General features: G+C 35.4%; 1 protein-coding gene across 1 annotated transcript in view; it reads left to right on the top strand.

Moving 5' to 3' along the window:
• The window catches only part of LOC137651248 (cytochrome P450 3A41-like), a 74,370-nt gene extending 57,014 nt beyond the window's left edge, over window positions 1-17,356 (top strand). The window contains exons 5-7 of the mRNA XM_068384476.1: window positions 14,868-14,928; window positions 15,229-15,419; window positions 16,525-17,356. Coding sequence (XP_068240577.1) covers window positions 14,868-14,928; window positions 15,229-15,419; window positions 16,525-16,691 — 419 coding nt within the window. The 3' untranslated portion in view covers window positions 16,692-17,356. The remainder of the gene's footprint in view (window positions 1-14,867; window positions 14,929-15,228; window positions 15,420-16,524) is intronic.
• Window positions 17,357-17,603: the final 247 nt, after the last annotated feature.

Here is a 17,603-nt window from a genome sequence, read left to right as displayed (position 1 = left end):
ACCATATATCCTTATACGGTTTACAATTTTCCTCCTTTCCACATAAGTCCCTATCTGTCATTAAACTCTCCAAAACCTTACTAAGTACTGGGTCTTGCTTGGTACTGTGTGCTACATCTTTTGCAGTAATTGGTACATTACATACTGAAATTAATAAAACACTGTCATCATACTCTTCTGGAGCTTTGTCTACGGGTAATCTGGATAAAGCATCTGCATTACCCATATTTGATGTTGGACGGTATTCTATATCATAGTGGTACGCTGCTAACTTAACTGCCCAACGTTGTAGTCTTGCAGCTACCAACGTAGGTAAACTTGCTTTTGGACCCAATATTGCTAATAAAGGTTTATGATCTGTAACAAGTGTGAACTTTTTCCTACCATAAAGATACATATGGAATTTTTTAACTCCATAAACTAATGCTAAACCTTCCTTTTCTATTTGAGAGTAATTCCTTTCTGCCTTGTTCAATACTCTAGAAGTGAATGCAATTGGTTTTTCTGTTCCATCTGGCATTACATGAGATAATACTGCACCTAGACCTATGTTTGATGCATCACAAACTAATTTAACTGGTAAATCCATTCGATAATGTACTAAGAATGTAGGTGATGTTATTTCCTGCTTGATTCTTTCAAAAGATTCCTGACACTCTTTTGTCCACTTCCATTCTACACCCTTATTCAACAGATTATACAATGGATGTGCAATTGTAGACAAATTCTGAATGAAATTCCCATAAAATGTTACTAAACCTAGAAATGATTGTAATTCCTTAACATTTTCTGGCACTTTTGTTGATTGTACAGCTTTAATCTTCTCTTTAGTTTTGTGAATACCCTTGCCATTTATTACAAAACCTAAGTATTCCACTGAATCAACTTCTAAAATACATTTGTTCTTATTTACTCTAATATTATGTTCCTTCAACTTCTTCAGAACTGTTCGCAATCTTTCTCTATGTTCTCTTGTGTCTTTACCCGCAATTAAAATATCATCTATAAAAATGAATACTCCTTGCATTCCTGAAAAAATCTTATCCATAGTTTGTTGCCATATAGCTGGACTACTTGCAACTCCATAAGGTAATCTCTTTGGCCTAAACAAACCTAAGGATGTATTTACTGTACATAATTCTTGTGAAGTTTCATCCATGGGAAGCTGTTGAAATGCTTGTCTTAAATCTAATTTAGAAAAAACACTGCATCCTGACATAGTTGTAAACATGTCTTTCGGATTTGGTAAGGGATGTTGAGCTACTTGCAGTTGTGGATTTAACGTTACTTTGTAATTTCCACACAACCTAACCTGTCCACTTTCCTTCACAATAGGAACTAGTGGTGTAGCCCAATCTGAATATGTGACCTTTTCCCAAGAACCTTCACTTTCTAATCTCTTGATTTCTGTTTCAACTGCACTTTTCAATGCATACGGTACTGGTCTCGGAGCAAAAAATCTAGGAGAACTGTCAGGTTTCAAAACTAAAATTGCCTTTGCGTTCTTTACTGTACCTATTTTATCTTCAAATACGTCTTGAAACTCTGATATGATATCACCCATAGACATTTCATTTTTGTTTTCATCTTGTCTACCTGCAACCTTCAAAATACTAGGCCAATCTAACTTCAAATACTGTAGCCAATCTAAACCTAGCAAAGTTTGTCTATTACCTTTTACTACTGTTAATGGCATTCTCTCTAATTTCTGTTCTTTGTACTGTACTTCTACGTTCGAAGCACCTATTACCTGAATATCAAAACCATTATAACTTTTCAAAACTCTATTTGTACCTTCTAATAACAAATTAGGAATGCTTTTAGCCATTTTCTCAGACATAATTGATACATCGGCTGCTGTGTCAACTTGCATCAAAATTGGTTTACCATTTATGATTACTTCTACCATGATATGTTTCTTTGCACCTTTATTGACTGAATTTATGTGAAACGCAAAATCAGTTTCTGAACTAACCTGATTATCATGAACATTTTCCTCATTATTCTCTTGACCCATAGTATCAACTGTAGCATTTATTTTCTTTGCGTACTGTTTAGGAAATCTACAAGCAGTTGCAAAATGACCTAGCTTTCTGCAATTCTGGCATGTCTGTCCAGTAGCAGGGCATTTCTTTGCTTCGTATGCAAGATGATCAGTTTTACCACACCTAAAACACTTGGGTTTTTCCTGTTGTTTCTGTGTATAAGCCTGATTCTGATATTTATGAACATTAGTGTTAGGCACTTTTCTATGACTAGGCTTTGTCATATTCCTTCTCTGATTCTCATTGGGTTTCCACTTAGAACCTACTGTATTAATTTTTGAATTTTCCATTCTATTGCTTGTAGAACTACCTATTATGTGACTTTGCCTATTTGATGTTTCTAAAGCTCTGCCTGTTATCAATACCTTTTCTAATGTTAAATCTTTATCTTGCAATAATTTCTTTCTTAGCTCTTCTGATGTGCAATGTGCAATTACTTGATCTATGATAACATTCTCTAACTCTAGAAATTCACATGAAACAGCTAAATTCTTTAGTCTAGTCACAAATGCATCTAAACTTTCATTTTCTTTCTGATAAGCTTGCGCTGAAAACTGGTATCTTTCAAAAAATTTATTGACTTGAGGAGCAAAATATGTGGTAAGAGCCTTAATTGCAGCTTCACTTGTGTCATCTGTAGGCTGCAAAGTCTTAAACACTTCCCGAACTTCCCTACCTGCTGTATGAAGTAATAATGCCTTCTTTTGTGCATCCTTCATGTTCCCTAATGCTTCTAAATAAATCTTAAATTCCTCACACCACTGTTGCCATCGTGTTGCAACAGAATTAGGCTCAGCAGTGACGCTGAAACCTGGTGGCGGTTCGATATTAAAAGGCATTTTGTTTGCTTACCTTAATAACTGTGGTAGGTTAAGCTACTTTTCTGCAGTCACAAGTATACTTCCTACCTACCCAACTTTAAATTTCACCCCTTTGTGTATTTGATGAAATTCCTATTCTGCTGCTGGTAAAATCTTCATTGGGCGATTTTACTCTTGTCTTCCACTGTAAAAACGGAACTTCTCTTGTGCTGGCCGTCTTTGTACATAGGCTCCAATGCTTCTCCCTGCTTGCTTCTCCCTGCTTGTCCGTCGACCTCACACGTCGCCAAAATATGATGTATGGATGTTTAGGTAGGAAGTTCTATTAACCATAATAATTACCTGGAACAGAGATGAATAATCATTAGTAATTATTTCTCAGCTGATCCCATCCTCGTCGCCAAAATATGATGTATGGATGTTTAGGTAGGAAGTTCTATTAACCTTAATAATTACCTGGAACAGAGATGAATAATCATTAGTAATTATTTCTCAGCTGATCCCATCTTCGTTGATGTATGCTTGATGGATAATAATACGTTGGTATTATAAAATACGTCTTTAATGTATAAAAGACTACATTATGAACTTCACTTTGTGACAGCTGACTCTCAAGTGTATATGGAGCGTCTTACACAAATCTCACAAACCAAAACATTGCTAAACAAAAGAGCATCGCTCTGAAAAGACTTAAATCCTACTCCAGCATAAATCATAAAGAATCACATCTTATCTGAGGTAACCAACAAATGTTTGAATCCTAATACCAAAACAAATCATTACTCTTATGATCAAAGCATAACATGTCTTATTCATGCAATATGATGCAATGTTGTGCAATACCTGAAACACTTGAAATAATATAGTACATTGTTACAATAATACATAACACTTTCCCCTTACATCAAAGAGTTAAATCTATTCGGGGTGAAGATTGCCATGTGTCGTATCTAAAAATTACGTCCCTGATCCCTAGCGATATCCTTATCTGGATACTCACGCCAGGAGTTAGAATCCTGGAGACCTTCGGTTTATTTCTCTGGGAGTATCACTGTAGCAAATATCCTTTAAAAAGCTACCTAAAGGAACCTTCCATCAGGACGACATGGCACTCTCACCTAAAAATATATTTTTCACTTTGCTCAAAATCCGTTATCTGGACCCTTCACGTGTTGATACTGCCAACCTATGTAGGAGGTCTTCTTTATTCATCCATCTTCTTCTGGAGATGTTGGCGCTTCCTACTTAGCTTCCAAGCGTTACCGTTAGAGAGTTGGTAGGTGGGTCAGTTCATATGTTTATGGCTCTTGACTTATAAAATATGCATGAGCTTATCTCTTCACAGTCCTTTCTCATTATGTGAATTTAGTAGCATACTAACATGTAAATCTTCTCAGCCGAGGAGGAATTATCTTGACCCTTCACATGTGGATACTTCTACTGTGGTATATACAGAAGGGCCTATGCTTAGAAAAGCTACCCTATACTGGAGTGTCAGGAGGTCATGTCAAAAGTGATGATACTGTAGTCACTAGACTAGCCTGCAATACTAACAATTAAGGGTAGATTTTTCTTGCTCTATCACCTATGCATGAGTTTGTCTCTTTTCATCCCCATTATGTGATTTGAATTGCATATGAACACCAAATCTTTATTGGGGAGGAGGACTGACCTGGCCCTTCTCATACTGATACTGCTTGAGTGGCCTGGTAGAAAGATTAATGGTTTGGTGGTGTCCCCTTTCCCCTTACCAGCTACTGATAGTTGAGCATTTTGTTTCCAAGCTTCTATGACAATTCCCACTTTTGCTAAAAGTGATTTCCATGATTATGACTATATTTGCATTCTGGGTAAAATTTAAAACATCTTCCAGATTTGGAAAATCTCTTAGCATAAACACTTTCCATTTGCCATGTTATAATTGAGAATCTAAGGACACTTAATACAATAAAAAATCTTCATAACTAGATACTGTTCTGAAATTTTCATAGATTGAGCTTAGAGAGAAATTGTTAGTTTTATTGTTATATTAAAAAAGATATATTGTAAATAGTAGTTATTGATGGTTCTTACTGTGTTCCAGAAAACTCTTTTAAAAGTGTTGACTGTATCATGAACTAGGTTGATAAGGTGCAGAAGTGGTGTGACAAACACTATTCTTCCCTAAGAATAGTTAAAACTTCTCAGACCCAAAATTGTCCAATACCAAAGTCAAAGGGAAACCAAAACGTGAAATTATATATACAATTAAGTTAATTGTAGCAAAAGACCTTGTGCTTTTTAGAGTTTACCACTTCAATCGACTTACAATGAGCATCCATTAAAACTAGAAAATATGTCCTCATCGGACCTGCATAATGTGAGCATTCACACCTACTATTTCTCAGGCTAATCCATGGACATGGAGGTGCTTTCTTCTTCTTCTTCTTCTTCTTATTATTATTATTATTATTATTATTATTATTATTATTATTATTATTATTATTAGCTAAGCTACAACCTTAGTTAGAAAAGCAAGATGCTATAAGCCCAAGGGCTCCACAGGGAAAATAGCCCAGTGAAGAAAGGAAATGAATAAACTATATTAGAAAGAAAAAACAATTAAAATAGAATATTTTTAGAACGGTAACAACATTAAAACTGATCTTTCATATATAAACTATAAAAAGAGATATATCATCCTGTTCATCATAAAAACATTTACTGCAAGTTTGAACTTTTGAAGGTCTACCAATTCAACGCCCAATTAGGAAGATCATTCCACAACTTGGTCACAGCTGGAATAAAACTTCTAGAGTACTGTATAATATTGAGCCTCATGAGGGAGAAGGCCTAACTATTATAATTAATTGCATACCTATTATTATGAACAGGATGGTACTGTTCGGGAAGATCTGAATGTAAAGGATGGTCAGAATTATGAAAAATCTTATACAACATGCATAACAAACTAATTGAACGATGGTACCAGAGATTAATGTCAAGATCAGGAATAAGATATTTAATAGACCGGAAGTTCCAGTCCAACAATTTAAGATGAGAATCATCAACTGAAGACCAGACAGGAGAAAAATACTAGAAACAAGGTAGAATGAAAGAATTGAAACTTCTTCAGAATAGATTGGTCACAAAAGAATCTTACAACACTTTCTCAATAAGCCAATGTTTGTGCGATTGAAGAAGACAGACCTAATGTGTTTCTCAAAAGTAAATTTACTGTCGAGAATCACACCTAAAATTTTAAAAGAGTCAATGCTGAGATCTGGATGTTGAGGAGCAACTGTCCTTGACCTACTTACAATCATACTTTGAGTTTTTTTAGGATTTAACTTTGTGCCCCATAATTTGCACCATGCACTAATTTTAGTTAGATCTCTATTAAAGGATTCAGCAACCCCAGATCTACATTCAGGAGATAGAATTTGTGCAAAGAGGGTAGCATCATCTGCACATACAACGAGCTTGTTTTCTGTCCCAAACCACATATCATGTGTATAAAGTATGAAAATTAATGAGGCAAGAACACTACCTTAAGGAACACAGATATCATATTCTTATACTCACTATGGTGTCCATCAACAAGAAAAGACCCACTCCCAACTGTTTGAGTTTGAAAGCAAGGATCTCATGATTAACACAGTCAAAGGCAACACTAAAATGAAGGACAATCATATGAAATTCCTGACCATAATCAAGGAATTTATGTACTGCATTGGTGATTGTACGAAGGGCTCTATTAGATAGATAAGCCAAGCATCCTGCTGATAGCTTCTCAATGTCACGATCTAACCCAGGCCACCAGAAGTATCTAAGAGCTAGCTACTTCATTTTAGTAGAGCCTTTATGCTTTTGGTGCATCTCGTTTGGCATACTCTCCCTCCAGTGAGGAGGAAGAATCAACCTGGATACCCATAGGTTATAACTTTGTTGAATGTTCAAGTCGCTGTCTCTAAGGAAGAATGGCTTCAACTCATTGTCAGAAAAAGTAGCATTTTAGCAAACACAGAATCCTTTGCAGACTATTTACTAATCTCATTAGCAATTATTGAAGTTCTACCAAAGGTGTTTATCAATTGGATTCACTCTGCACAAACAGGAACAGCCATATCCAAAGGTTTACCTGAGCAGTGATACAACTCAAATGTATAGGCTTGTAGCATCAAAAAACGCCCTGGAATTTACCGGAAGCTATTTCAGTAATAGGTTTATTAGGGTTAAACAGATGTAATAGAGATTTGTGGTTGGTAATCAGAGAAAAACTGATTCCATTGTGGTGAAATTTCTTAACTGCAAAAATATACACAAGTCATTGTTTCTTAATTTCCAAATAATTATGACTAGCTTTATTTAGCATTGTGAATTAAAAAAGAATTGGAAACTCCTCGCCCTCTTTCTTCTGACAAAGCGCTGCACTCAAACCATACTTAGAACTGTCAGCAGATACTATTATAGGCAGTATATAGTAAAAAGGAATTAATCAAACATCTAGTAAAAGAGACTTAGATTCCTGGAAAGCATGACTATGCTTAGTATTCTACTCCCTATGGACAACTTTTCTTAAAAAGCCACTTAAAGATTCAAGAACAACAGCCGCATTCGCTAGAAATTTCCTGTAGAAATTTAAAATACCAAGATAGCTGATGTGATGACGTCCCTGACTGGTGAACGCCAGACTGGGGTTCAAGTTCCGCTCAAATTCGTTAGTTTCTTTGATCACTGCAGCCTCACCATCTTTTTGAGCTAAGGATGGGGCCATTGAGGAAGCCTATTGGTCTATATGCTGAGTCATCAGCATCCATTGACTGGCCTTCCTTGGTCCTAGCTTAGGTGGAGAGGGACCTTGGGCACTGATCATATGTGTATATGGTCATTTTCTAGGGAATTATCCTACTCAATAGGGCAATGTCACTGTCCCTTGCCCTTCCCATGCATGAACTGCCTTTAAACTATTATACTGTGTGATGTCCTTAGGTTCAGGAGCCTTTAGTATAGCATCTAGCTTCTCTTTAGTTGTTTTTTATATAGCCTATAGTAACCAAATGGTGAAACTCAGGACTAAGCAATGTCTGATTACAAGCATTGGTCATGTCTATCCTAGAAAAAATATTACCACTACCGAAAATAACAAAAAGATAATCAATTGTAGGTACAGGGTATGCTGTAACCCTAGTAACTTGACTAACAGTTAATTGATAATTACCACAAATACATATGGTGTCATCACTCTTTAGTTTGAGCACAATGTTGCAGCTCAAATTAGTGTGCCACAGGTTGAACTATACCTGTCTCCAACTACTTATCTAAAGGTGCATCAAATATAGCACTCATAACATAGGAGACATTACCAGCCTTGAAATACATAGGTAATAAAGACTACACCATATCAATAGAAACTTCCATTTCTAGGAAAGCTCCTAGTTTCTCCTTACGTTCACCAGGAAACTTGGCCACCACTAACTTGCATGAGCTACTGAAGCATGAACCGAATCATCAGCTAAGCAAAGGCTAATGCTTAGGACTAGTAATCCTTCCTGCCCATATAGATTAGGACTTGAATCTTCAACAATAATAATGACTTGGGTCGCCAAGACATGTCCTCAAAAAACTATATTCGTCCAAATCTTCCCCCTCACGGGAATTTTAGAGCCTCCATATTTTTTCTACTCAGTCTTTGAAGGCATTATCTTGGGCCATAGCATTAGGAAAACATTTGCAGAACTTATACTCTCTGATTAGGGTGCATGCAAGCATCTGTGTCTAACTGAAATTTACCATGAGTGATATTGATTTTTAATGTGACATATTAAGGATTTTCCAGATTGGATGAAATAGTTGTAGAAATGTTCTCACCATGCACCTCATTTTGTTACAAGTAGATCTAATTTATGCAGAACTTACAGCCTTAATCTTCCTAAAGGTTTAGTAAGCCATGCTTTTCTAGCAAAACACACTTTCGTAATGTGCTCTGTATGCCTACAGTAACATTCAGTTTTTGAATGGTCAGTCACTCTTCCAGTGGCTTGTCCTACTTCCACAACAAGGTTTTTAAGGCTTTTTACATTTCCTTATCTTTCTCCTTACCTCCTTAATTAAACTTCGGCCCAGGAAAGAAATTGGTTTCAGCACTAGGGTTTTCAGAGCATTTACCTCTCGACTGTAAGTATTCAATTTCAAATTGACCTCCCTGACATCTTTATCTATAGCTTCTAGCACAACAGCAGTCTCTACAGCATGCATAAAATAATATTCTTCACTATAAAAGAAATTATGTCAGGTCCCCTCCTCTTTAAGACCCATAACTAGTCTAACACGTAGCATCTCAACTAGCCAATCGTTAATTTACAAGTAGCAACTACTTACTTAAGAGCTGTAACAAATGTAGGTACACTTTTATGATTTTCCTAGCAACTATAAAATTGAAATACGCATACAATATATTGCAATCACCTGAGGCTTAAAATGATTATTAAGCACTGTAACCAATTGGTCAAAAGTACAATCCCTATTGGCTATAGGACATGCTAAATTCCTTGACTAGTCCATACATTTTAGTACCCAATAGTGAGAGGAATACAGGCATTTGCCTGACACCAGTAATGATATTCACTACAAAATACAAAGAAATTCTAACAATATATGTAGGACAATGTTTGTTCATCATACTGCCCAACATTGCCAATAAGCGATATACTGTACTTAATACAGAATGAATAATACTTTCACAAAAATATTAGTTAGGTTAACTAACTTTTTTTATATCAATATACCAAAATAGGTAAGGTATAGTTATCAGTTAGGTTAGGTTAAGATGCATTAAGTAAGCTTAGACTAAAAATATAATACCGTGCTTGGCGCTATATCTAAGCAATTCATGTTTGTCAGTGGTTATGTAAGCAGATGAGCAACCTGGTGGAGTAACAAGAACTTTGGCTATGGAGGAAATGCTCCCTAAATCTCGAAGCCATTAGTAGCAGGCTGGCAGGTTGGGTTTAAGGCGATAGACAAGATGTCTCTTCGGCTCCTACTCCTGATGCCTGGCGGTTGATCTTACTGGAATTGGTATGGATTGGCAGGGGTCACTTAGTTATATAGGCACTGTGCATCACACGGAACTGATTATCCTTTGATGAATCTAGCCAAAGAATCCTCTATGGATTTAGTCAGTCAATGGGAAGAAAAGATGACAGAATGGCCACCATTCCCGACTATAGCGGGGTGTTAAGAATCTCCCAGTTTATAAATAGTAAAGAAAAATTAAAAATTGATAATTGGAATGTTAGAACCATGAAACACATTGTAAGGGGACTGGTAAAGAAACCTTAGACAAAGGAAATATATATATATATATATATATATATATATATATATATATATATATATATATATATATATATATATATATATATATAAAGTCAGTCATTAACTGAGTGGAGAATGGTAAATAGTAGATTGTTACTTTCAAAGCTCAAATCAAAGCAGTGCAATATGAGTATTATAGTTTGCTATGCGTCAACAAATGATTCCCCTGAAGAAAAGCACGATGAATATTATGAAGAACTGCAGAGTATAATAGATGAGATCCCATGGAGAGATATGAAAATTGTAATTGGCGACTTCATTGGTAAAGTTGGAAGGAAAAATCAAGGGATAGAGAATGTGATGATTGTCAAGGGTCTTGGTAAAGTTATGAATTAGAATAGATCACATTTCATAAGTATCTATTGAACAAACAAACTTGTCATTAGAGTTACTCTTTTCCAACTCAAGGACATCCACAAATATATATGGACTCTTCAACATGTGGAAATTACGAAAATCTAATAGATCCAATTGTCATTAATAAAGGGATAAGGAGAACTCTGAGAAATATAAGAAGCTATAGAGGTTTTCGTAATTGCCACATAGTGAAGAGTCCATGTATATTTTGCGGATGATACAATTTTACTTATCCATAAATGATATAGATGACACTACTGAAACTCTAAACCGAATCCTTAATAGTGTCAGAGATTGGATGACATTTAAACAAATAAAATTAAATGAGAACAAAACTGAATTCATGGTGGTGGGTAAGAGAAACAGCGTGAGAAACTTAGGTGATATTCAAATGAACATGAATAATGACTCGGTGCCGATATCTAACAAAGTTCGAGATCTAGGTGTATTTCTTGACTGTAACCTGTCTCTTAATGCCCAAATAAATAATGTAATCAAAATTGCTGGTTATCATCTAAGAAATATTGCGTTTATAAAAAAAGTACCTGGACGAAAATTCTGTAAAGAAACTTGTGATAAACTGTGTTATTACCAGGATTGACTATTGCAACTATATATATTACAATTTACCAAGAGTGCAACATAAGAAATTACAAAACATAATAAACAGAGGACCAAGACTGATAAAAGGTGTCCCACCTAGAGAAAGGATCGCCCCTATACGAATCGATTTACACTGGCTGCCGATTAAAGCGAGAATTGAATTTAAAATATGTACAATAACCCACCAAGTTATCAGAACCGGTCGTCCAAAATACTTGAGAGAATTGCTACATATTGCACAGCCAACAAATTGTGTCGACACGAGAATAGTTACAGAGGGAGCCTTTAAATATGCTGCACCGAGACCATACAATAAGCTCTCACGAAACATTTGAATGATTGAAGACATTAAGGCTTTCAAGAGGAAACTGAAGACTTTCTAATTTAAACAATCTTACAACAGTGACGATTTAACAGTAAATGAACAATACGTGATCTGAAACGATAAATACTCTGAACGAACAAGGTAAAACGACAGCGGAGGTCGTGTAGAGAGTGGGGTTCTCCTGCTGTATGGGACCGGAAAAGCAGCATTCAAAGTAAAGTCAAGATAAGATCTTGGTAGTGATCACCAGATCCTCATTGCCACACTGAAATTAAAATTAAAATAATTCAACAGAAAGATACATGGAATACCTAGGTTTGATGCAACTGAGCTTCCAGAAAATGAGCACAGAGAAACATTTGCAATCGAATGTAGGAATTGATTTGTAGTCTTAGAGACTTCAAGAGACAAAGAACAGACTATTAATGAAGAATGATGTGATATTAAGAGCATATATCAGTCAGTTGGTAGTGAAGTTTTGGGACATGCAGTTAGAAGAAGAAAGCCATGGATATCAAATGATAGGGGGATACTATAAAAAGGAGACAAAGACAGAAATTTATTGTTGCAAGTTTTCGAGGAGGTAATGAAAATTACAAGGTAGGACATGCCAAGTATGCCAGTATTGATAGTGAGGTCAAAAGAAATTTATGCAGAACTTACAGCCTTAATCTTCCAAAAGGTTTAGTAAGCCATGCTTTTCTAGCAAAACACACTTTCGTAATGTGCTCTGTATGCCTACAGTAACATTCAGAGTTTTTGAATGGTCAGTCACTCTTCCAGTGGCTTGTCCTACTTCCACAACAAGGTTTTTAAGTTTTTTTACATTTCCTTATCTTTCTCCTTACCTCCTTGATTAAACTTCGGCCCAGGAAAGAAATTAGTTTCAGCACTAGGGTTTTCAGAGCATTTACCTCTCGACTGTAAGTATTCAATTTCAAATTGACCTCCCTGACATCTTTATCTATAGCTTCTAGCACAACAGCAGTCTCTACAGAGAATATTTAGATAGGAAAGCAGATGAGGCTGACAAAGTTATGAATTCAGGGAGTGGCTATGGGGTAAGAATCGGTCATAGAATTATCAATGAAATTTCTGCTGGGGCAAAGAAGAAGAAGCGTATACCCATCATAAAGAGAGACAGAACTGTTATCACAAAAGAAGATGAAGAAAGACAATGTTGGATGGAACACTTACGTGAGGTCATGAATAGGAGATACGGAAGGAATAATTTGATTGATATACCTAAAGCTGAGGAAGACCTTGATGTGCCCATGAATGAATTCAGTGTATTTGAAGTCAAAGCTATCATTGAAAAACTCAAGAGATGGAAAGCCCCTGGATACGATGGAATAACTGCTAAGATGATACTGGCTGAAAATGAAGTGACCCCCAGAATAATTATACGATTATTTTGTAGAATGTGGTATGAAAAGGCAAAACCTGATGAATGGGAGTTGGTAGTGTTGGTGAAAATGGCAAAAAAGGAGATCTGATTGTTTACAATAATTACAGAGGTATCACACTTATATCAGTTGCTATGAAAATATATAGTATGCTTATTCTAAAAAGACTAGAGGGAAAGACTGATGAAAAGCTGAGAGATGAACAAGCAGGCTTTAGAAAAGGTGGAAGTTGTACTGACCAAATTCGCATTTTGAGACATTTTATACAGAAATTCATAGAATATAGAAATCCACTTTTGATGGCATTTGTGGACTATGAAAAAGCTTTTGATAGTGTGCACCGGCTAATTTTGTGGAGAGTCCTGTGTCATTATGGAATTCCTCTTACATGTGTGAATTTGATTAAGTCTGTTCATAATCTTAGCATGTGCAAATTTAATGTTAGTGGAGTACTATCAAAGGAATTTCCAGAGAATAGCGGAGTACTCCAAGGGAATGTGTTGTCACCTATGTTTATCCTCCTCATGGATTTTGTAATGCGTATAACAGTCGGAGATGATGGAGAAGGATTGAACTGGATTGGTAATAGGAAATTAGCAGATCTAGAGTATGCTGATGATGCTGTCCTTATTAGCAGAACTCTAAAGAACTTGGAATGCTTGCTTACCAGAATGCATGAAATATCACACGAGGTTTGGCCCAAGATAAATAGAAGAATGACAGATGATAAAAATGGAGTATGCAATGGAAGATGAAATAAATATCATTGGAAGGAGAAAGGATTAATGAGGTAGAATTATTCAAGTATTAAGGAACTATGATCTCCAATACAATCTTTAGAATTAGAGTTTATCGAAAGGCTGAAAAAAGCAAATCAGACAATGTCTAGATTGAGTAAATTTAGAAATCAAATTGCCTGAATTTACATATAAAAACCAGATTACATGTCAGTTTAGTGAGATCTGCGTTACTGTATGACATGAATCATGGTATGGCAACGAGACAATCTCCAACAGATTTAGTAGATTTAAAAGCAAAAGCTATATTTGTGAGTTAAATGGCAGGACAAGATTAGAAATGAGACTATAAGAGATATTACTTGAGTGCCATATGTGGATGAGATCATGGTGAGAGAGATGGTTTGGGCATGCTCTTCGCACTCCCTAAGAGAGATTAGTTGACCAAACGTTCAACTGGGTTCTACAAGGCACTAGAAGAGTTGAAAAATCCAGGCTTACATGGCTGAGGAATCTGAAGCGTGAAGTAGATGATGAATAGAGAAATATTGAATTAAAAGCCCAAGAAAGAGATGACTGGCGAAATCTAACCGAGGCCCTTTGCATCAATAGGCATAGGAGGAGATGATGAAAAATATATTTCATATGCTAAATTATCCGAAAACATCAATTCCACCAATAACATGGTTAGCTCTGGGTTAGGTAGCTACATGAACTTAGGTTAGACTTCCCCATGAAAATACCCAGGTGCAATGCCCTCATCACCAATGCAATGACATTTCTACATGTAAGTACTTATTCTATTCATAGGTGAGATAATTAGCTGTACGACCATATCTAGATATGTAAAGTACTTCAGAAAGCCACTGTGTAGGGTAACTAGTTTGCCAATACGATGATAACCCCTGAGCATAATCCCTCTAAAGGTTTACCAACAATAATGTAAATATTGAATACTTACTCGAGACACTTCATTTCATGTCAAAGAAAACGTGTGGCATTAGATAGGTATAAAAATATGTTATAATGCAATAGGATGTGCCATCTAAGGTATGATCATAAGATATTTAGCCATTCGTTAGCACTGCAGATTTTTTCTATGCTGTCAAATTAGTCTGTTCCACACTCTCCATTCAGAATGATACTACTCAAATACTAAGATTTCAAGATATCGTTGCTTTCTGCAATTAACTTTAGATTTAAATTTCTTACAGAAACATTGAGGATGTATCCACCTGCACCAATGCTTGAGAGAATCTGCACGAAAGACTATCAGTAAGTTTTTTTATATAGAATAGAGAACCAAATTTTTTTCCAATGTTATTGGATTATGGATGCTTTCTATATTGCATAAAATAGTGTTTGGTACCAAATGATTCAATGGAATTAATCACTTCTTACAATGTATTACTTATTATATGTATCTTAAGAACACTTGCGTGAAAAATGCTTCTAGGTGTACTTGGTACTTTTAAAAGCTTTGCTCAGAATGAAATTGACTTTAGTAATCAAGATTCACCATACAATATTTCCATGTCAAATTTCGTCATTGAATAACATCTTGTCTTTATGCAGAATTCCAGGAACTAATTTAACAGTTCCTAAGGCTCTAAGTGTCCAGGTGCCCGTCTATGCCATCCAGCGTGATGAGAAATTCTGGCCAGAGCCGGAAGTTTTCAAACCAGAACGCTTCCTACCAGAGAACAAGAATGACTTGACAAATTACACCTACATGCCATTTGGCTTGGGTCCCAGAAACTGTCTTGGTAAGGGGTCTTTCTATCTGTATCTTTGTTCAATTCTGAAGCCTTTTGTATAATTATTTCATGATATATGCAAGAATTAAATGGACCCCAAATCTATATCGGTTGTGATAAGGAACTGTATTGATAAAGAGTTTTGAAGTATACATCTAAATTTATAATATACAGGTATAATATACAGTACAAGAAATGAATATAAATGCTCATGACATTCGTCTTATGCCCAATAAACTGTATTAGTAAGCGGCTATGGTGATGTGTTTCTTGGTTAAATTTCCAAAACTGTTGTGTTGCATTTGAGTACATGACATATATTAACAATATTTAGGAACTGACTAGAGCCTCCTAAATAGTATGGGTAGAGCTAATTCTTATTGTGTAGTGATGAACAAAACAGGTTAATATTTTATTACAGTATAGGAGTTTTCCCCCAGAGCAAAAAAAGTTAGAACTACCTTCTATCACTAGCTTCGTGTCTTGTAGTCTTTGAATTCAGCAAGTAATTGACTGTTTTGTTATTGCAATGTGGTGACGCAGTATGCTTGCGGTGTGTAGGCTGAAGTAATAATAGTGCTGTAAATAAAACAAATCCACAAGGAAAGCATTGACCCGTTTTGCAATATAGATTTTATATTCTTCATGACATCCCCTGAAACTTGGATCATAGCATTATAGTGATTATTTCAAGTTGCCGTTATAAGCATTTTTGTCTCGCTTCTCAAGATATGCACTTATTTTCACAAACCTGTAAGTACAGTTGGCACTATACAGCAATTCCATCAAATTTTCCATTCTTCCTTCAGTCTGAAATTTAAAGTATCAGGCCCTTCGTGTGAACATAAATGCCAATCATCCATAAACGGTTCAAGTTTATTTAGTTTTTAATTGTTTGATAAGGAGAGATTAATTACAATTTTTTTTCCCTTCTTGAGAATTTCTGGCTCCATCAACTGGGTCTGCACTTAGTCTGGGTAATGGAATATGTTTTGTTAGAATCCCTTTGAACAGAATTATAGTTATTCAATGCTAAATCTTAGTAAAAGATTTATGCTTTCTTTCTTTCCCCCATGAATAAACGTGTTTTTTAACTACTATTCAAACATTCCAGCTATGCGGTTTGCCCAAATGGAAGCGAAAGTGGCTTTAGCAAAGCTAGTCCTAGCAGCAGAGTTGACACTTGCTCCAGGCCATGAAGAATTGGTATTGTCCACTGGATTTGCACTTCTGAAACCCATAAAGCTAAACCTTGTTCTTAAGCCTCTAAATGAAGAATGATTGCCAACTGAATTGCCCCAAAGAGGCAGATGCGACCTATTTGGAAAGTATACATGGGATTACTTTTATATTTGCCTATATATGTTAAGCAGTATTATGTATCAATATTATAATATACCCTTATAATATACCCTAAATATGCGTGTTCGTATTGTACAATCCCCCCTTTTATGCGGTCGATAGTTATCAAATATAAATTTTCTGTACCTGTGAATCTGTTCACAGTGCGAGTCACGTGCCACAACATATCAAATCTATTGTCTTTTCAAGTGTTGGTAGGCTAGCGTAGGCTAAGGTATGGAAAACCGATAATGAATGTAACCAAACCATATTTACTTTACATTTTGCTGACATAATTTTATGATAAATAGCCTATTTGAGGAAATTTGTACAAGTGGTGCTGAGAAAATGAAAACATAGAGTTGTGATTACTTTCTCAGCAACCTTTATCATTCTCTTTCTTTAACCTTTTGATAATTTTAATGGTAATGTTAATGACAGCAGTAATAATATTTAGATTAGCGTAATACTAAAAACCGATATGAGCTAAATTCATTTAAATTTTCCCTAATTTTAGGTCGTCTTACATTCAACAGTAAACGGTATTTACACTCTTCATGGGTGTAATATTAAACTTTTTCAAGTTATTAAAACTTTAAGACCTTTTTAATGTTTTGTTTATTCATAAGGACTATTTCATATTAGAAAAAATAAAGGATAGTGCCTAGAAAGTATTGAAAAGGGCTGGTATAAAAGTTTGCCTTAATCCTAATGAAATTATGTCTGTTAAAATATGCTAGGTTCCAGTTCTGCAAGACCGTTTATTGACAAAATTCTTGCATAATTAAGGACCCTATTGTGTATATATATATATATATATATATATATATATATATATATATATATATATAT

The sequence above is a fragment of the Palaemon carinicauda genome, chromosome 12, assembly GCF_036898095.1.
Source record: "Palaemon carinicauda isolate YSFRI2023 chromosome 12, ASM3689809v2, whole genome shotgun sequence".
NCBI lineage: Eukaryota > Metazoa > Arthropoda > Malacostraca > Decapoda > Palaemonidae > Palaemon > Palaemon carinicauda.
The sequence above is the reverse complement of the archived record's forward strand: the minus strand, read 5'-3'. Positions and strand labels throughout refer to the sequence as shown.